Source organism: Vombatus ursinus, unplaced genomic scaffold (genome assembly GCF_900497805.2).
Source record: "Vombatus ursinus unplaced genomic scaffold, bare-nosed wombat genome assembly UNPS02014852.1, whole genome shotgun sequence".
NCBI classification, from domain to species: Eukaryota; Metazoa; Chordata; class Mammalia; order Diprotodontia; family Vombatidae; genus Vombatus; species Vombatus ursinus.
This window is the reverse complement of record NW_020954630.1, coordinates 12414657-12436936: the sequence shown is the minus strand read 5'-3', so window position 1 is coordinate 12436936 and position 22280 is coordinate 12414657. Positions and strand designations below refer to the sequence as shown.

Below are 22280 nucleotides of genomic sequence, written 5' to 3'. Positions count from 1 at the left end.
AGTAAAAGTTCAGCAAAACTAATCAACACATTGAAAATGTCCAATGTTATTGACAGTGTTCTGCACTTATCTTCCCCTACCTCTGCAAAAACGGAATAGGAAAGTGCTTTCTCATATCTCTTCTTAGGGGCCAAGTTTAAACTTTGGAATTTCAGAAGGTTCAGTTTTGCTTCTTTTGATGTTATTTTTACCATGTTATGTGACTGTAGTCATTATGTATATTGTTATATCTTTTTTTGTTATAAACATTGAATACCCGTCTTCCACTGAATTAATTAGCATTTATTTGATCGTCGTTTAAGAAGGCAGTTGACAGTGGGGAGAATATCTGGACAAGGGTGCCCAAGTAGTGAGGAGTCTAGAAACCAAGTAAATAGCAGAAAAAAAAAAGATTTAAGAAAGCTATGGTAGATATCAGAGATACTTAAAGGGCCACCTTCTAAAGAAGTTCATCTGGTCAGTTGGTCCAAAGAAGTTACTGGGTGGCATTTACAGGGAAGTGTCTTACGTATCAGTAAAAAAAGATTAAAGTGAAATGAAGTAGTAGGAAAAGCACTACATTTGCAGTCATGAGACTTGAAATAGCAGCCTTGGAACCCTGAGTAAGTCAGCTAGCCTTTCTGAGCCTCAGTTTCCTCATCTGTAAATAATCTGTAATATTATTACATCATATGTAATATGAGGGATATTGTGAACATCTCTCCTTCACAGGGCTGTTGTGATGGGCAGATTAGGTTTATAAAGTACCCAGGGGTCATAATTTGTTGTTATTCAGTTGTTTTTCCAGTTGTGTTCAACTCTTTATGACCCCATTTAGGGTTTTCTTGGCAAAGATACTGGAGTGCTTTGCCATTTCCTTCTCCAGCTCATTTCACAGATGAGGAAACTGAGGCAAACAGGGTTAAGTGACTTGCCCAGCGTCACATAGTAAGTAGCTGAGGTCAAATTTGAACTCAGGAAGAGAGGGGTCTTCCTGACTTCAGGCCTGGCACTCTATCCACTGTACCACCTAGCTGCCCCAGTGGTCATAAAGTGCTATATAAATAAATATGAGTCAATATTATTATTAAGCTATCTAACCATAAGAAAATCTCTGCAGTTGAATGAACCCGTCATATGGATTATAAGATTAGTAATAAATGAAATTACAGGAGAAATGAAAGAAAAGAGGCTTTTCAGAGAAAAAGATTTTTAGTTTTATCAGTTCTCCAGTCCTTTTGATTTCCAGTTTTATCATGACAAAAAAAAAAGTATTACATATAACAATATATTTCTAGCAGCACTTTTTTTTAGCGAAGAACTAGAAACAAAGGTAGCATCAACTGAGAAGAAGCTATTTTTTCTTCTTCCTCTTAAAAAATATTTGTTACAAGGGATGGCTCTCTGGGAGAAGCAAGAGGGAGGGGCATAGAGGAAAATGAAGAGCATATAAAAATAATGATATAAATAATATCTTTTTTTAAGGCATGTAATGTAGTTAAAGAGTAATATGAGGAAAAGAGCTCTGAACTGGAAGTGAGGAAAAATATGCCATGGACACTATCTAGCTTTTTGACCCTGGGCAAGCAATTTAACTTTTATAATTCTCAGTTTTCTCATCTGCAAAATAGGTATAACAACACCTGCAGTATGTCTCCTACTTATTTTGGGTGAACCTTAGTTTTTCCTATTTGTTTCCTTGCCAAGTATATCTAAAGGAGTTTTATTAACAGACTAAAAACCTAAGGGCAGATGAGCTCTAATTATAGTTCAGCCACAGATTTGCCATTCAATACCTAGATGTCACTTTTCCTTTCTTGGCTTCAGTTTCTCATTTACAAAATATGGGGGGGTTAGGCCTTCCTAGTTCTAAAATTCCAGGATTCAAGAAAAGACCAACAGAGGAACATTCCATAACAGGCTTACATTCCATTCAGTGCTTATGTTTTCAATCAGAAACTGGATAACCAAGAATATTATGAAAGGGAATCCTTTATTGATTGTGAGGTTTGATGTCAACGAGGTGATTTGGAAAGTCACTTTCATCTCTAATGTTCTGTGATTTTGTTTGTTTTTTTGAGATTGCTTCTCCCTGTCTCATACAAACAGAAAGTATAGGAGTCTCTTTTGGTCCGAGCCTGTACACAGTCTTTGATCTGCTCTGCTTTTTAAAGCTGAGCCAGTTCACTACTCCTTAGGTGGCCTGGTTGACCCCTCCATCCAAGTGGCTTGCCATGTTGCTTCTGGAGGCAATGCAGCCAGTCAGCTTTAGGCCAGTGCAGCTCAGAACTCCTGCATTCAAGCAATCTACCAGCCCCGACCTCCTTGGCAGCAGGGATTATCAGGGCCCAGAATATTCCATGTGTATGTTAGGAATATATTTTACACACTACCAGAATCTCTGGCCTAAAGCATAGTAAGTACAGTTAACAACATGAAGATGAAAGTTGTACTGAGAAGCTTCTGTGTGTTTTTCCTTAGGTGTTTCCTATGACAAGTTCAGGGGCTCCAATCAGCGAATACCCATTTATAAGGACAGGATTATTGGGATTTATTGGTCCTGGTGGACTTGTCTTTGTAGTGGGTAAAATGGATGGCTTGATGGTCGTCAGTGGGCGAAGACACAATGCTGATGACATTGTAGCAACAGCGTTGGCGGTAGAACCGATGAAATTTGTCTACAGAGGAAGGTGAGTTACACTTCCTTCTTAACCTAGTTCCATTTTTAATATGCAGATCAGACAAGTCCTTTCCTTTGTGATGTGTAGATGAAAAATGGTAAACCAGGGCAATTCACTTCACCTTGCTGGACATCAGTCTTCTAATCTGTAAAATGAGGCAGTTGTATGGCTTATCTATAAGGCCTCTAAGGAAATTTTTCTGATTCTTTGGAAACTTCACAAGGCTCATGGAATGTATGAGAATATACCAAAAGATCTTTTAAGGTGAAAGTTTAAATATGACAGTATTAATGTAATGCCTCTTGGATTGTTCATTGTAATCTTTATTAAAAACCTTTTTCCTTTCTAGGCACTGTTAGATTTAAGCTATACTTTCATAGAATAACAATAATATCTTACATGCATCTAATACTTAGATTATTAAAGGACCTTCACATTTCCCATCTCATTTTATCCTCACAACAACTCTGTGAGATCGGCAGAGTTTATTAGTAACATTATCTCTATTTTAAAGGAGAGGAAAGTACTTGGAGAAGTTTTAGAACAATTGAATCTCAGAACTGGCCAGAAATCTGAGCCCTTTGGTCCAATGCTATCTTCTCTATTCTATCCACAACAGAGTAGCTTTCTAAAGAGAATCTTCTACTTGCTGAAGCAGCTGATTCCACTTTGGTTAATTCTGCTCGTGAGGAAGGTTTTTCTTACGCCATTAATCTTCCCTACCACCCTCTATATCAACCTACCAGCCTAGCAGGAAGATGAAGGACACCCTTTGCTTCTCCCTTCCACTTTCAGACCCTTCTTATGTTGTTATCACTTAACAACTTCTCCCCCTTTTGAGATTCACTTCATCCAGATACATCACCCTGGCCAGACATGGGTAGCAGTTATCTACTGAGCCCCAGGTCATTCTGCCTCCTTTCTCAAAGAAAGTTCAGTACTTGGCTCACAATTTTCCTCTCCACCCCAGGCTCTGCCCCGTACTTAAATATATATGTTGATGTGTCCAAAACGTTCTGACTTCCCAGTTCATCTTCATTCCCCGTGTCCTGTGCTTCATTCTACTATAACCAGTCATGCCCTTCCTTTCTTCGTTGTTCAGAAGAGTACCGTTTCCACAATACCCAACCCTGAAATTCTTCTGTCTAACCATAGTCTTCTGTCCTTCCATTTCTCTAGATGCTTTCACCACACCTGGACCTATTCTTTGTCCTTACGGTGTTTTCCATTCTTTCCTCATCTTCCTTCTTTCCAAATTCATCATGTTTTATCTAGCCTTATCTTCCTCCTTGTATAATCTTTACATTATAGTTAACCAGTTCAACTTGATGGTACCGCCTACCCTAAAATCCCTTTCCAAACCACAACTCTAGGTAACATCTTCCATTCACCCTCTTATTGAGCAACACTAGAGAGTTAACAACCATTGTGAGTGTGTAGATACCAGAAACGTATTTTATTTAACATCAGCTAGGCCCTCACTGCACCTTGCCGTCTTTTTGCTCTTCCCTCACTGGTTTCCCCTCTCTCTCTCTAAATCCCCACTTCTATTCCAGATCTTCTCTTCTCAACCCACCTCTCCTGCCTTTCTCTGCTTCCTTTCAACAAAGACCTATTTGCTGATTAGTTATCACTGATACAATTTAGACTGTCCATTACAAGTTCCATCCCAGCTCTAAGCCTAAAATCCTCTCCGCTTCATACCGCAGTCTTTCTTTCTTTTGCTGTAATCTCTTCTTGCCTAAGCCAACTACTCTATTTGCAACTTGGATGACATCCCTTCCTTTCTCCTCCAGGATCTTGCTCCTTTGATCATCCCTTCTCTTTGCAAACTGCAATCTCTCTTTATCCGCTGGCTCTTTATATTCTGCATAAAACATACCCAAATCTCCCCACGCTTAAAAAAAATTAATTGTCCATGCCATCCCCCCAAGCTATCCTCTACTCTCTTTCTATGCGAAACTCTTAGAAGAAGCTAGCTCCATTCATTGTTCCAGCTCCTCTCCTCGCACAATTCTAGACTCGGTAAGAACTCACCAGCCCTCTTGTCTAACCCATTCACGACAGAAATCCTTAGTATAACATACTGAATGAATGATCACCGACCGTCTGCTGCAGGACTTCTAGTAAGGGGAGATCCACTACCTCCCAAAGCTGCTCATTCTACTTTGGGACAGCTCTGATTGTTAAGAGGTTTTTCTGAACATCAAACCTACATTTGCCTCTGTCCAGCCTCTGTTCTTTGCTGCCATGTCTAGATAAAATGTGTCTACTCCCTCCCGCGTGTAACATCTTCAGGTGCTTGAATATAGCTCTCTTGTCCTTCTCAGCCTACTCTTCCCCTACACATCCCCAGTTTCTTCAGCCTATCATCCTGTGACATGTTCAGTGCCTTTCACTGAACACTCTCCTGTTTGCCCCTTTCTATACTCAGTCTAAACACATCAATGTCTCTCAGCTTCCCAGGCAACTCCCAAATAAGGTGCAGTGCAAGTGACACTCTGCGTTAAGGAAGGAAGGGCAGGAAGGAAGAGAAAGAAGGTAAGGAAGGAAGGACAAAAGGAAGGAAGGAAGGAAGGGAAGACTTCTTAGGTACCTCTTTTATGCCAGTTACTGTGCTAAGTGTTTTACACATATTATCTTATTCAACACTAACAAAAACACTGGGAGGTGAATATTATTATTTTCACAGTACTGAGAGGTAGGTACTATTATGCCCATTTTTCAGTTGAGGGAACCGAGGCAAACGGGTTAAGTCACTTGCCCAGAATCACAGAGCTAGTAAATGTCTGTAGCTGAATTTAAACTCGGGTCTCTTTTAATGCAGTCCAAGGTTTATTAGTTGCTGACTCATATGGAGCATGCAATCCACTAAACCCCTAATCTCTTTCAGACAGACTACTGTTAACCATGTCTCCCCCATCCTTTACGATGAAGCATACTAAACTTGTAAAATGCTTTCTGGAGCAATCCTTAGCTTATTTAGAAACCTGTGAATGGCTAAGACATGCCTACCACAAAAATAAGGTAATAGCTCCCTTACTATCTTCCCATCCTGGTTGCATTAAAGGAACTATGAAATCTATGATATGAAATCAAAAGATTTGGCTTTGAGTCTGTCTTAACAACCAACATACAAGGTGATTTTTGAGTGAGTTACTTCCTCTGCCTTGGCTACAGTACTCTTATCAATAAAAAGAGGGGTTTGGACTACATACAGTATTTAAGGTCCCTTCTAATTCTTAATGGCCCATGATCCCATGGTCATAATCTTGTGGGAAGGTTGTTGTCATTTAGTCATTCAGTTGTGTCCAACTCTTCATGACCCCATGGATGAATTGGCAAAGATATTGGGGTGGTTTGCCATTTCCTCCTCCAGTGTGTCCCCATTTTATAGACGAAGAACTGAGGCAATTAGGGATTAAGTGACTTGCCCAGGGTCACACACCTAGTAAGTGTCTGAGGTCGGATTTGAATACAGGTCTTCGGGACTCCAGACGTGGTGCTCCATCCACTGTAACACCTACCTGTAGAAAGGTAGGCTTGCTTAAAGGCAAAGCCAGAGTTCACAATTTTGAAAGCAAAATTTCCTGAGTTCTTGAGGCAGAGCTACCCTGTGGGTCCAACCTCAGGTGATGAAACACTGACATCGATGTTGCACCGTAGATTCCTACACTGCTATTTTCTGTAGCTCCTACATAATTACACGCTGAAATCTTGTGTCTTTATTAAAAAACATAAAAACTTGTCATGGGAACTTGAAGGTTAATAAAGACAAAGGTTTCAAACCCCATTTTAAAACCGAGTGCCGTTTTCACTCTCACCCTATCTCTGAGGCTCTTCTCTCTTGCCCTTGCTTTCCTCCCCTTCTCCTCCAAAGCTATTCTTACACTAATAAGTATGTGGGAGCCGGAAGTTACGATTTGCCTTTGGAAGAAGTATTAGTTGGAGCTGTGATCTTCTGAACTGTATAATTAATAGCGGTTATAAAAAGTTCTTTTCTGAAGCTGTGACAATCCACATGGTATCTATCCACAATGCATTCTTCTTAGACGTTGCCCTCCTTTCCTGCCTTCCACAGAATAGCTGTATTTTCAGTGACTGTCCTTCATGATGAAAGGATCGTTATTGTTGCAGAGCAGAGGCCAGATTCCACAGAGGAAGACAGCTTTCAGTGGATGAGCAGAGTTCTGCAGGTAATTCTTTTGTTGTCCCTCAAAACTCTCTTTCCTTTTTCTTATTTCTCAGCATCTTATTCAGCTGTTAAGGTTACTGTTGGACCCTTACCAGGCATAGGTTTCCCCCCCCCTTACCGTTGTGCTCTGGTTTTTTCATTACTTCTGAAAAGAAATTGCATCAGATGTGAAACAGATAGTCTGTTTCCAGTTAACTGATCAAACAGATTAATCACAATAGATAATAGGGGTTTGCAGAACCCTATTCCTGAGAATTTTCACTTCAGAGAGGCCCAAAGGTAAAAGTTCACTATTGCCATCCTAAATGTTTTATTCTCTTTCATCACTTCATACTGGATTATCACTGATATTTCAAAAGCTCAAAGTTCAAAACAAAACAAAAAAAAACCCAGATTATTGAGGGGTTAGAATGACTGTACATGTTTCTGAATTATTAGTGTTTTTTGTGGGAGTCCTTACTAGTATTGCTCATTGGTATTGAGCATTGCTTGGCCCACTGTTGTAGTTGGTGAATGTTTCTGGTTGTGAACATATTGGAAATGCTTTTTGGAATTTTTCTAGGCTATTGATAGTATCCATCAAGTTGGGGTTTACTGCTTAGCTCTGGTTCCAGCAAACACCCTTCCCAAAACACCCCTGGGAGGAATACACTTATCGGAGACCAAGCAACTTTTTCTGGAAGGTTCTCTCCATCCCTGCAATGTCTTGATGTGTCCGCATACTTGTGTTACCAACCTGCCAAAGCCTAGACAGAAGCAACCAGGTATGTTTAATAACTGTAGTGAGTTTATTTCTCAGGTGGACAATTTGTGCATTTAAGGCTTTACTACATTTTAACTTCTTAATTACATATTTTGATTCACTGGGGCCTCACAAAGGAGGAAACTAAAGTCAGTGAAGACCAACCAGATGATGAAAATAAGAACTCTTATAGAAATATTTGTCTGCTGAACCATTAATTGCTTTCTAGTCCCTTTAACCTCCTGTCTCTGGGGTGATAAGGAAAGGAATGTGCTGGTGAATGTTTAACAACCGACTCTCCAAAAATGCACAACCCAGTTGTTACATTTAATCTGCATTATAAACATTATTTCCATCACTTTCTTAAGTCAAGACAATCAACGCAACAGTAAATCAAGACCCTATTTGAATTTTTTGCTAATTTCTGAGTTGTAAATGTTCAAACTGAAAATATTACAATTGGCTCTCCTGAGCTGGTTCCAGTATATCCCTGGAGGAATGTGTACTAAACCCAATAAAGAGACCCAGTTCTAATCTTCACTCTAATGTAAAGAAGCTCTGGGATCTTGGAATAAGTCACTTAATTTTGCTGTATCTTGATATTCTCTTCTGTAAAATGGGATCAGATACTACTCTTACTTCTTACTTCATGGGGTTGTTTGGGGCAGTTGGAAGGCCCAGAAAAGTGGAGACTTGTTCAAGATCACCAAGCTCTAAAGTCTTAAGCCTGAGTCTTTAGATTCTAGGTCTAATGTTCTCTTCACTTCACAACCCTCTACTCTCTGGGTTATTATTGTATGTAAAGGTATTTTTGAAAAATCTTAAGCAGTATAAAAATGAAAAACAGTGACCTCATCATATGTCAGTCATTCCATTAGCTTTTTGAGTCTTATTTTCAATTTCTTCATTAATATGTCAAAGGTCAGGAATTTCCTCCACCAATTTAGGTCGCATCTGCCTTGTTAGACAGTCTTTGAGACTTGTTTGTTTAATCCAGATCTATTCTTTCATTTGTATAGGGGATTCCCTTTGAAAATTACTCTATGAATTCAAATTGCTTCCTTTTTTTACAGCTTATAGGATCATAGGTCTCCAGCTGGAAGGAGTCTTAGAGGTTATCTAATTTAATTACTATATTTTACATATATGGAAAACAGCTGAGGCCTGTGGAGGTCAAGGGACTTGCCTAAGGTCAGATAGCCAGTATGTGTCAGAAATAGGACTTGAACCCAACTTTTTTTCTGATTCTGCAGCCAGCTCTCTGTCCACTGCTACATTTTCGTTAGAAAAGTTATGACAGAAAGAAACAAAAAAGAAAGGAAGGAAGGAAGGAATTTAGACCTCAGTGAGGATAATTTGAAAATGTGGCCAAGTCATTCCTTCAACAAGAGATAGACAATCCATTGTCGTACCATAAGCCTTTTCACCATCATCGTATCAGCCAAAGCTTACACTCTCCCAGAAGAACACTCTCCCAGGGTCCAAAACCCAGGATCATTCCTACATTCCAGAGAGCCGTCGGAGTTACCCTTTGATGAAGAATTATCTTAAATATATCCATAAATACAGAAAGATTATTGGTCCTTTACTAACATGGGCTAGGTTTCTTAAAATGGGACCCAGCCAGTTAGACTTATTTTCCACTTTTCTAGAAAAATTATACTTGTTTATTATTGTTATCTTTCTTTTCTGAATAATTTCCATTTCTTAATGGTAACATAATATAAATTGTTCAAAAATTTATCTCACCTTTTGTTTTTTTCTCAATTCTTGGCTTGTTTGGTTACTCTCATAAACTGTAGGCTTGTGGTTCCCAGAAATATAGCCATTTGTCTAAATAACACATGTATAACAGCTCTGTTCAGGGAGACATTAGGAAACACAATGCATCACACTTCTGTGAACATATTAAAAGGATGAAAAATCACCTTTTGTGTCTCATATCATCTCAGAACATAAATAATGTTGGGAATCATAAAACAACAATTACTTTATCTAGGCATATCTGTCTCTGTCTCATTAAAATTTATAGTAGGATCAGAACTTACCAGGGGTGGATTCTGTAAAGTATGATGTGATTGCATTCTGTAGCTGAATGCCCACTCCACTGTTTAAGAGCCAATTCATTACTACCGACTTTGAGTGAGTGACCCAGACAATCAGTGGTTCTGGATATGAAGGAAGAGAAGAGAATCCTTGAGAGGGGAGCAGAGGAAGGAAAGGACCAGTTAGATTTGGTCAAAAGGTCTGTATGGGAGGCATGCCCCACAGTGTGATGCCATTCCAATAACCAGAGGGATCGATTAGTTTATAATGGGTCAAGGAGAATTCCTTTCCTACCTCACAGGTCACTATAGACATCATGTACAGACAAAAATTGACATCCATCTGAATGATTGAATAAGTCCACAGAACTAAAGATATTGTGGTATCTGAAGCACGGCCCACTTTGCTAGAATCTGAGACTTGGAAGGATGGTTCAATGAAGAGATTCAGTACCCCTTTGGTGTGTTTTAGGACTATCTAGACCAACCCTTTAGACTTTACTCTTCGAAATATTTTTTTTTCTTTTTCATGAATATACTCTTGCTGTCGGAAGACCTGGGTTCAAGTCGCAACTCTGTCACTTAATAAATGTGTAGCCAAGTGATGAAGTGTATAAAAGGTCTAGAGTCAGGAAGACTTGAGTTCAAATCCAACCTCAGACCCCGCCTAGATTTGTCATGTTGGGCAAGTCATTAAATCCCTGTTTGCCTCAGTTTTCCCATCTGAAAAATGGTGATAACACTACCTACTTCCTAGGATTGTTGTGAGGTTGAAATGAGTTAATATTTGCAAAGCACATAGCAGAGAACCTGGCACAGAGAGAGCATTATATAAATACAATGATGATGCTAATGATGCGTGGTCTTAAGCAAAGCACTTTATTTCTCTGAACCTCAGTTTCCTCATATGTCAGATGAGTGGTTTGGGTTAGATGATTTCAAAATTTCCCTTCTAGCTCTAGTAGTTAAATTATCATTACAATAAAAATGTTTATTCAGTATCTCCTATATGAATAACACCATAATACAACATTAAAACAATTTCCCTCTCCCCATATATACCATTGGTAGCAGCTCTGATAAGCACCACCCTTCTACCTGCTAATAGTACACAATTAATTTTTGAAAACTTTTTATTGTTTATAGTTTTTTTAAATAACAAGTATTTTATTAATCTGTTTTACTCCCCCTTGTGCATACCTTTGTTGGACAGATTTTAAAAAATGAAAAACAGTTCCCTTAATATGTAGCTACATAGTCCAGCAAAACAAATTCCCACAGTGGCCGTATATGAACAAATATGTCTCTTTCTGCATATAAAGTTCATTGCCTCTCTGTGAGGAGATAGGTAGCATGTTTCATGTTCATTCTTTTAGAGCATAATTATTTTGGAAAAAAAAAACATCAAGTAGATATATCTGTATTCAACAATGCAGACATTAATTGGCCGTAAAACTGCCAATGGGGCTGGCTGCAATACCATAAAAACAAGCTGTAATGGCAGAATTTTTGAGATTCCCAGAGATGCATTTCATCAGAGAGCCTGGAGGAGGACGCCACATATGACAGTGTACAGCATAGTCCATGGAGAGCAGCAGTGCCTCAAAGGGAAGAAATGTTTCTTGTGGTTGTGAATTATCTGTCTTACAGCATCTCTTCTAGATAAAGCCTCTGCCCAAGCCCCCATGTGAATTTGTCAACCATTGTAAGGTACAGAGATCAATAAGAGCTAGAGATGTAGATGCTGATAAATCTGTAAATGGGAGCTACAGATGCCTGCATTCTGGGGCTGCATCTCCATTTTATATATTCAGTTTGGAAGAAGGGTGATATACTACAAGAGTTTTTCTTCCATACTCTCCTCTCTTTAAGTAGAGAGGAAAATCATCTGTTCTCAGGAAGGACAGATTTTATAAATGAGGTGTAACTAGGAAGTCTTCTGTCTCCTAGCAACAACTGGAGAAATAAGTTTTCAGGGCTCCATGAAGAGCAGGCAGCCGAAAGCCTCCAAAGTTACAGAAAGTTGAGGTCAGCAGAAATAATTGGAAGAGAGGACCTGCCTAGTCTAGTTCTAAAGGTCCTCCAAAAAGTACAACATGGAAACCTGATGTCCCTTAAAAAGCCTGACATCCATATATACATTGGAATCAGCCTCTAGACATCTGGTTAAAAGGAACGTCTTGCCTAGCCCTCAGTCACAATGACTTCAGACACCAACAAATAAACACCAACGAGAGAAAGCCAATAGTTAACAAGCAAGGATGCATACTACAAGGGTATTTAATTGCCCATGCAAAAGCAATTAAATCAAATATGCTCTACGTAGCACAGCGGTTCCATTCATTTTGGCCACACGGTTACGCTACCAAGTTTCCTTTGTATTTTGTTTACGAGGAGAATATTCTTCTGCAGCGTGATCATTTTACCAAAGACAAAGCTAATCCTTACTCCTCCCCTCCTCTATACACACACACAAAAGTACATGAAAGTCAACAAAGGCTTTGCTAAACATGCTAGGCACAGTTTGATTACCGCACACGCTCACTAGTTTAAAAATTGCCTGAAACCAGACTCCCAGAATGGTAACTCAGAAATCGCTCCATGAAGGTTACGGTCACCTGGAGGATTGCGTTCAGTTCCGGGTGCTGATAAGCTGGAGGGCATCCCGTAGAAGGCAAGGGGATGGTTGAAGGCCTCAAATCAATGCCATAGGAAGATCATTTGAAGGAACTGGGATGGTTATCCTGAAGAAGAAGAAACCCCAGGGGAAAACGTAGCTGGCCAGGAGCATCTGAAAGGCTGTAATGTGGAAGAGGGATTAGCTTTGCTGTGCTTGTCCTCAGAGGGCAGACATGGAAGCAGGCAGGCGGACGTAGCGAAGTCGAAACAATTAGAGCTAGCCACGATAGAATGGACTTGTGGCTCCCCTGTCACTGAAGGTCGTCATCAGATGCTAAGTGGCCATTTGTTGGATGTGTAAGATAATCAATTCTTTTTCTTTTTTTTTGAATCAATTCTTTTTCTTTTTCTTTTTTTTGAATCAATTCTTTTTCTTTTTTTTTGAATCAATTCTTTTTCTTTTTCTTTTTTTTTTGGAATCAATTCTTTTTCAAGTAGGAGTCTTTTTCAAACATTGGAGCTCCATTCCAACTCTGAAATTCTGTGGTGTAACCCTGAATTCTCATTCCCCACCTTCATTACAATAACCTTTTTTTTTCCTTGCCTTTGACTGGCTTCATGCCAGAGCCAGGTGTGATCCCCTAGGCTGGCAATGACATTTAGGATGAGCAGCTGCCTAGCTTCAGAAAAAATAATCACGCAAGCTGGCCTTTTTTAGGTGACCAACAACTATTGAGCGACCACCTACTCTAGAACCAATACCATGTATTTTCTTTCTCTACAACTTCCCAAACCAACCAGTCAAACTTGAGAGTGGTGCTTATAATAAAGTATAGGTTCACTCACTAAGCCTTTCCCCGTTCCACCTCCCATCCTCTGGACAAAGTTATCCATGTCTTATGTGTAGCATGTGTGTTTGTGTCTGTACATTTGTATGTCTGTGTGTATGCGTGTATTTGTTTACACTGATATTTTGGTTCAGTCTTGAGTTCATCAGTGTAGGAAACTCCTCCTACCAATGCATATCAGAAGCTCTTGTACAACTTACAGAGTTGCTTGGGGTGCTGAAAAGTTGTGAGCTGCCCAAAGTCACACAACATTATAACAGGCTGCCTCTCATGCGTGTGTGTTTATGTATAAATATGTATTCATCTATCTACCCCTAGTTTTCCTCAGTTTCCTCAACTATAAAATGGGGATAATAATAGTACCTATTTCCTCAGGTTGTTGTAAGAATAACATGAGATAATATTTGTGAAGCACTTAGTGCCTGGCATATAATAGGTACTTAATAAATGCTTCCTTCTTCCTTTCTGCTTTCCTTCCTTCCTTCCTAAGAGTGTGTATGTATATGTGTATAGACACATGCACACAAATACAGACTAAATGATATGGTATGACCTGACCTTGGAGCCAAAAAGACCTGGGTTCAAGTCCTGCCTTTGATACATCCTGACTGTGTGACCTGTGACACATCACTTAACCTCTCTTAGCTCTAGGCAGTTCTCTAGGACTGTAAGTCATAGAAGAGATCTATGCCGGTAGAAAAGCTTTTTCATGGAGATTTCCCTATACCAATGAATTCACAGCCCCTATCCATGTGTATATTCACTTGAACATGTGTATGCATGTATATATACTTGTATGTATACATATACACAAAGTGTATGTACATAGGTCCATCTGAATGCTTATCAACTTGGGCATTCCTTTCACTGATGACAATTGGATACATCTCCTGTACATCTTATTAGATGGATCTATATGAGCCCTAGGCAGCTAGGTGGCACAATGGGTATAGCACTGAGCCTGGAGTTAGGAAGACCTGAGTTCAAATTTGGCTTCAAACACTCTAGTTATATGACCCTGGGCAAGTCATTTAATCGCTGCCTGCCTCAGTACCCTCATCTGTAAAATAGGGATAATAATAGTACCTATCTCCTAGGGTTGTTGTGCAGACCATATGAAATAATCCTCATAAAGCACTTAGTGCAGCGCCTTGTGCATAATAAGCACTGTATAAATGTTTTTACTGTTGTTGTTGTAACCCTCTCCCCCCAAAAAATATCACCTACTGGCCAACCTTCTAATGATAATCCTCTCAGAATTTAGCTAAGTGGTACTTGTTTGTAGGTATTTACCTATAATCTTTCACAAGGTACATGGTCAAAGCATTTCCAGCTTGGTGTATGCTATACACTATATTTCTACTTGGTCTGTTCTAGTAGGTCCAACACTCTCATGGTTGTAACCTTTGAGAACTCAGGGCGAATTCCATTCCACAGAGATGTTAGGACTGTAATTAGAGTGTATATATCAGTAAGTGTGTGTGTATGTATGTTTGTGTATGAATGCATGTGTACTTATGAATGTCTTACCTGATTATATGATCTTTTTCACAAACATAAGAAAATTTGAACAGAGGATTTTAGTTTGTATTCTAAGAACAAACAAACAGAACCTTACTATGATGGGTATGTAATTCTAGCCTGAAGACACACCACCCACCACTGCCAAACACTATGATTCGCTTTGGCCTAGGTATTTAAAAAACTCAATGGGATGTTGGGTTCAAAATGTGCTTGAATAAACTGGTAGTTCTGTCTCCTTAACATGACTATCTTGGTGTCTCAGGGTCATTCTGTCAAAAAAAAAATGCAGACACGGTGTCTGCCAGTGGTGATATTTTGAGGTCTGTAGATTAAGTCCTTAGAGATCCAAGGAGTCATTAGAAATTCTAAAGAAGGATTCTGTAGTTCATAAATTGTAGGCAATTATTTTCATTTTTTAAAGACATGCTTACCATACATTGCATGATAGTTGGAACATAGATTTAGAGTTAGAATGGCTCTTGCAGGCCATAAAATCCAACCTCTTCATTTTATAGATGAGGAACTAGATGCCAAGTGAGGTTTACAATCTTGTGCAGGGTCACATAGTATCTGTTGCAGGATTTGAACCCAGTGGTTCAGACCAGTGGCTTATCTACTATACCCTGCTTTCTTTCAAAATATCTGTGTTACACTTCAATGATGTGTTCTTAAACCAGAAAAAAAGAAGCAGAGTCTGGGTGTAATAGGAACACTGAATTGAGAACTCTCATCCTCTCTCATCTGTGTGTTTTGTACATAATCTTGAGTAAAACATTTCATTGCTTTAGACCTCAGTTTCCTTATCTGCAAAATAAGGGAGTTGGAGCAGCTAATCTCTAAGTGCCCTTCCAACTCTAAATTCCAAGATTCCCATGAGTAACAGTAGAATAAAAAAAGGGCATTGATTTTGCAGCATCTTTTATTTCGAAACAGTTTCTGTTTTCAAACGCTTGTTGTAGATTTGATGAAAGTACTTGAAATTTCTTCAATCAATAAAATGGATAGTCAAGTGATTCCTCCTCCTCTTGCCCCAATAATCTCATTCCTGGAACCTAACTCAAAAGATTCTGCAAAATGTGAGACTTCACATATAGGGAACTCTCCATTGTGTGTAATAATGGAGGGGAGAACAGTGGCAGAGGTAATCCAAAACGTCATTTCTCATTTGTCTTTGGAATGGTGTGTGTGTGTGTGTGTGTGTGTGTGTGTGTGTGTGTGAGAGAGAGAGAGAGAGAGAGAGAGAGATTTGCTAATAGCTTATATTTGAATTAGTTTTCACTCCGAGTCCAAAATAAAACTTTTTGTTGTGATTGATTCAACCCAAGATATTAAAGAATTAACGTTTGCTCTCACAATAATCCACGTGTTGCTTTTAAAATGCTATAACAGCCAGATTTGTCCCTATGTTAAGTTAGTCAGGCGACTGGCTCTCTTGCCCAAAGGGGAACAATATTAATTTGAAAGTGGAACCTTGTAATTTTCCTTACTCATTTTCTGCTATCTCCCACTAGAAATTGGCCCGGCCTCTGTGATGGTGGGGAACCTTGTTTCTGGGAAAAGGATTGCTCAAGCTAGCGGCAGAGACCTGGGGCAGATAGAAGACAATGATCAGGCCCGAAAGGTAAGCCTGGGAGTGTTTGGACTGCAAATGTGAAGCTAAAATAGGGCTAATATAGCCCTTTGCAGACTTGGGAGTCACTCTGCATTTTGAAGTCTCTGACAGTGTCTGTACTCTATACTCACTCTTGTCTCTGAAATAGAGACACTGTTTTATTGGGTTTGCGGACAGGTGGACACTTTTTAAAGAGAGACAGTAGGCATGTGATCAGAACCATTGAATGATGTGGAAGAGGGACGACCTCGGTGCTGGTATTTAGCTCTTTAGTTTGGTAATTGAGGGGAAGTAGGAAGGAATTCTTAGAAATCATTACCTGGCTTCACTCCACATTCTTTAAGCTACCTGGCATTCCAGCTTTCCCTGTTCCTCCTGTCCCTTCTGTTCCTCAATTCTTCTTGCCGCTGTGGCTCCCTGGGGAAACCCTGCTTCTGACCCCTCTTCCCTGAAGCTCTTGTTGCTTCAGATTGTGAGGAAATAACAGCTCAGAAACCCAGGGGTGAGAGCCAAGTTTCTTCAGAGGAGTTCATGGCCTCAAGGGCAGGAGAGGGAGAATGCCTGGAAACTAAAAACTCCTGTTCTTTTAAAATAATTTTACCTTGAGTATCATCCTGCCTCACACAAGGTTAGAAATTCCTCTGTTATTCTCAGACTTAAAGACCTAAAGTGGTGTTAAACGTTTAATTGTATCAGGTAGGCCTCCTAGCTGAGAAGGAATTTTGGTTTAAGTATATAGTTAATTGGACACAGCAAAATCACCATATAGCTGCAGCTGCCATTTTGACAGAAGCGACCAAATGTTTATGTACCTCGCTAGGCTGTGAGATTGTTTTGCTATGGGTTACATCACTTTCCACTTCTCCCACATGGTACGTGTGTGTGTGTGTGTGTGTGTCTTTCTCTGACTGTCTCTGTTTCTCTGTGTATGCATCTGATATTGTGTGTGTCTCCACACACAAACACACACACACACACACACACACACACATGCACAATGCTGGACAGACCATTGAAATACCAGCATTATAATGATCACAGAAAGTGACCCAGCGTCCTGTATATAATTGTGAAACTACTGTGCTTTCTTTTGCCCTGAAGAAATCACCCCTAGAGATAGTCTACTTAGTAGACAAGTGTAGAAATCTCCTCTTTTAAAAAAATCTAAATACAGAGGAGCTTTGGGTACCTTCTGAAGCCTTTCAAGGGACAGAAACACTCATTTATCCCTCATGTACAGGATTTGAGTTCTGCCATTGTACAGATTTGGAGTTTGCACACCTACCAGGGGCTTTGGTCTGTGGGCCAACAAGTCAGGGGTAAGAAACATTGAAATATGTTAGGCTAAAAAATTGTAACCAAACTGCTTAGTCTTGGTTATGTTTGCAGAAGATTTTAGCCGCAGAATATAATTGCGCTGCACTTCCTATGGCATTTGGATTGGGGAAAATGGCAGCTGGTAGTGAGCCTGAAAGCTTTCCAGTCAGAATTGCCTTATTCTGTTGCTGGAAAGGAGAGCAAAAGGCCCCAATTCCAATAGCCTGAGCCTAATAATTGTGTTTTGTTGTATTGTAGTTCCTGTTTCTCTCTGAAGTTTTGCAGTGGAGAGCTCAGACCACTCCTGACCATGTCCTCTACACGCTGCTTAACTGTAGGGTAAGCCATTTTTGCCTTTTACTTTCAGAAGACTCATCTTATGGAACATCTATTGTAATTCTTTAGCGTTTTTAGTGTCATTGTTTTCTCCCTTTCATAACATTCCTGACTTGGTCTTTTTTTTAATTTCTTTCTTGTATTAAATAGTTTTAAATTTGTGATCACTTCTTTTTGGTTATTGATTTTTTTTCTATTCAAGTAGGACTAGCAATCATTATTTGTATTTTAAATTCAGGTAGATACAGTTTATATTTAGCAACATTGTTTACAGAATACCTCTCTTCCCCCATCCCTCCCCCTCCCCAAGCCTCGAAGATGCGTGTGTGTGTGTGTGTGTGTGTGTTGTGTTGTGTTGTGTTGAATTTTTGCTTCAGACCTGGGATTTCATCAATGTGAGGAACTTCAAGGTGGGGAAACTCCCTCTGTCAATGCAAATCAGTAGTTCACCTATACCTTCTAGTCTTAGCAAGTTGCCTTGGGTACTGAGAGGTTAAGTGATTTGTCCATAATCAAAAAGCTCTTATTTGTCAGAAGTAGGACTTGAATTCATGTATTCCTGACTCTAGAGAATCATAGTTTGAGAGCTGGACGGAGGGCCTCATAGCCATCAAGTGCAACCCTTGTTGGTGGTGGTAGTTATCCTTTGTTTTTGAAGAGGACCAGTGAGATCACACGGGTGACGTCTTGACTAGATTAGATCGGATTTAAGTGAGGCAGAGCTGCACAAAGTTATTGGCCTCACTTTCTCTTCCAGAGCCACTGACGTCCAGTGGCAAGACAAAGGTAAAGATGACTGTGGATGTCCCAGGATACAGTGGGTGACCGTGGTCTCTCTAAATTAAGGTCTTCCCCAGATCTCCGTCTGTCTGAGGCCATGCCCATTCAATGACTAAGGTCTAGGTAAGAATTGAGATGACAGATGGACCAATTTACCATCACAAAGACATCAGTCTGGAAGAGGAAGCCCCTCTAGAGCTTCCACTCACTTCACTTTGCATCAGTTCATGTAAGTCTTCCCAGGTTTTTCTGAAAGCATCCTGCTCATCATTTCTTATAGCATAGTAGTATTACATGACAATCATATACCACAGCTTGTTCAGCCATTCCACAATTGCTGAGCATCCCCTCAGTTTCCAATTCTTGGCCACCACAAAAAGAGTTGCTGTAAATATTTTTGTGCATATAGGTCCTTTTCCTTTTCCTTTGATCTCTTTAGGAGACAGACCTATTCATGGTATTTCTGAGTCAGAGGGTGTACAGTTTATAGCCCTTTGGGCATAACTCCAAATTGCTCTGCAGAATGGTTAGATCAGTTCACAACTTCACCAACAGTGCATTAGTGTCCTAATTTTTCCACATCTCCTCCAACATTTGTCATTTTTCTTTTCTTTCATATAAGCCAATCTGATGGGTGTGAGGTGGTATTTCAGAGTTGTTTTAATTGGAGTTATTCTTGAAAAGGAAATTAGCCTAAGGATTAGATTTAAAAGATTCAGATTCTTTAGTTGACTAAATAACATCAATTTTGAACTGAAGGTATACTTTAAAACTTGAAGGAAGGTCATTTTCAGGACAAGTAGAAGAACATACAACACAACCTAATTTGTGTTCTTCATCTCTTCACCTCTCAAAAGATCTTCTTAGTGATATAGCTTGCCCAAAAGAACCTCACTGCTTTCCCTGTCCTAGAGTTTTTAAGTCTCAATTTAATTGAATTCAAGTTTTTATCAAATATCTATTATGTGCTAAGCATTTCATTGAGTATACAAAGATAAAAATGAAAAACAGTCCCTGACCTCAAGGAGCTTACATTCTACTGAGGAAAACGATATGTACACAAGATAAGCCAATTACAAAATATGTACAAAGCAAATATAAGATAATTTAGAAGTGGCAATGCTAACATTTGGAAGGATCAGGAAGAACTTCAGAGAGGAAGTGCCATGTAAGCTGATCCTTGGATGGACTAGAAATTTCTAAAAGTCAAGTTGAAGAGGGGAAGCATTCTAGGCATGAGCATGATTCTGCAGAGGTGTGGAGAAGAGAAAAGAATGGGAACAAGCATTTATTAAGTGCCTATTGTATGCCAAAGCACTTTAGAGATAATATCACATTTGATCTTCATACCAACCCTGTAGAGTAAGTACTGTTATTAACCTCATTTTACAGTTGAGGATATTGAGGCAGGCAGAGGTTAAGTGATTTGCCCAGGGTCACACAGATAGTTAAGTGTCTAAGGCTGGATTTGAACTCAGGTCTTCCTGACTCCAGGCCCAGGGCTCTATCCCCTGTGCCACCTAACATGACTCACAAGAGGCAGAAAACAGAATGGTGTGCATGGGGGGAACAGTAAGTAGCCAGGAGAGGCTTTCTCACTTCATAGGACATTTTCACATTTTCCCCCCCAGGAAAGAGGAGGGAAATAGAACTCCCAACTATTTTCATTTTTGGTTTTATATACACGCAGTACCTTAGGTCTTATTTCACCAGTCAGTTCATTTCATAAACATCCCTACTTCACTTTTTCCACATCTTTGCCCAGACTTTTGATGGTTTCTGTTGATCATGGGATCTTAGAGTTAGAAGGCATCTTCTCAGTTATCTAGCCCATTTTACAGATGAGGACATTGATGCCCAGACAGGTAAAGGTATTTATTTACCTCTGGTCACTGTCTGAAAAGATGAAGACAGAGCCAAGACAGCTACAGCACATGTGCACTCAAGACTTTGCCCTCCAGAAATCCTTTAAGATATGAGTAAAGCACATATATTGATTAGCTTATGGCTGCTCCTAATTAATCTAAAGACCAGCTAAGAACACATAGAATTCTTTAGCCTAAAGAGATAGTACAGGCTAAAAATAAGTACAGCTTTAAGAATATTTAGCTAAATTCATAGCTAATCAATGGAGCTTATCAGCTTACTTAGGGACATTTGGCATTTCAGAATACAGATCTAACTTTAGGGGTTGATATGGTAGAAGACCAATGTGATGGTCTCCCACAAATCACCCACTGATACAATAGAAGAGGCCTGGAGGCCACTAGGTGGTGCAGTGGATAGAGCACCAGTCCTGGAGTCAGGAGGACCTGAGTTCAAATCCGGCCTCAGACACATAACACTCATTAGCTGTGTCATTGTGGGCAAGTTACTTAATCCTGATTGCCTCGCCAAAGTATGTATCTATATCTATATCTATAAATATAAAAGAGGCCCAGTACTGGCATAATTGGGAGCATTGGTCTAACCTAGTATGAGCTCCTGAATCTATAGCCATTTATTTCAGTTACAGAATGGTTGCTCTGGAAATTGTGTCCCACTGAAAATGAACAAATTTTTCTGAAGAGGACAAAGAACACAGCCAGATTTCAGTTGATGGAAATGTAGCCACAAATTAAACCTAAATAGTTTTTAGGTTAAACTGAGGAAAGGAGAGTTTGCCTCCTATAGGGATGACTTCCTATTTCCCAAATATTACAAAACTGCCAGACAGCTGGGAACACAGAAAGGAATTACTGGACAAAGATTTCCATATACTGTGAGCAATTCCCTTTCTAAACAAGAAGCGCTACCTTCCTTCTGTTCCTTAATTTTTGTTTTTTCTTAGTCAGGACTTGTGACTTTTATCAGTGTAGGGACCTCCTCACCAATTCAGATTGGCACATTTTCTGTACTCTGTAGTCACAGGACCATTATTTTCGAGTGGAAAGGGACCTCAGAAATCATCTAGGTCTAGTTCCCCTATTTTACAAATAAGGAGACCGAGTCCCAGAGAAGTGAAGTGATTTTCGTAAGGATGAACACCCCCCACTATAAAAGGCAGGACCTGGATCTTAATCTCCCCACCTCCAAGGCCAGCCCTCTACTACATCATGAAGCTTCTTGTTCCATTGTGTTTCTACTCTGATAATCCAAAGGTGTCAGATTCAAAGAATTGCATTCAGTTCTTTTCTCTCCTTCCTAGAGCTGAAACTGAATTCATATTTGAAGGCATAAGGCATAATTTCTACAGTTGTTATATTGTCATTTCCACTTAAAATTATCTGCAAAGCTAGAAAAGAATCCTGATGCTATCTGACTAGCTCTTCATTTTCAGGTAGATTACTAACTCCTTTGGAAATGATGGAACCTTTGGTTCATAAATGTGAGTGATGCATGACAATATCTGACTGCACTGTTCTGCTCTGAGGCCCTCTCATCTTTAAGCCCCCTCCTCTTTGTTGGCATTGCAGTGAATAAATACAAGAGCTGTGTGCTAGGGCTTAGTGGTGAATAGGGATTAGATTCATTGCAAATCAAGGAAAATCTCATATTCTTTGGATTGGTGGAAGGGAGAGAGAGAGAGAGAGAGAGAGAGAGAGAGAGAGAGAGAGAGAGAG

The 22280-nt window shown here is 39.7% G+C and overlaps 1 protein-coding gene across 4 annotated transcripts in view; it reads left to right on the top strand.

The window, feature by feature from the left end:
* DIP2C (disco interacting protein 2 homolog C) overlaps positions 1-22280 on the top strand; it is a 589927-nt gene that overhangs the window by 472994 nt on the left and 94653 nt on the right. For all 4 annotated transcript variants that reach the window (XM_027841054.1, XM_027841052.1, XM_027841051.1 and 1 more), the window contains 5 exons: positions 2461-2669; positions 6742-6856; positions 7418-7619; positions 16145-16254; positions 17821-17901. In XM_027841054.1, coding sequence (XP_027696855.1) covers positions 2461-2669; positions 6742-6856; positions 7418-7619; positions 16145-16254; positions 17821-17901 — 717 coding nt within the window. The remainder of the gene's footprint in view (positions 1-2460; positions 2670-6741; positions 6857-7417; positions 7620-16144; positions 16255-17820; positions 17902-22280) is intronic.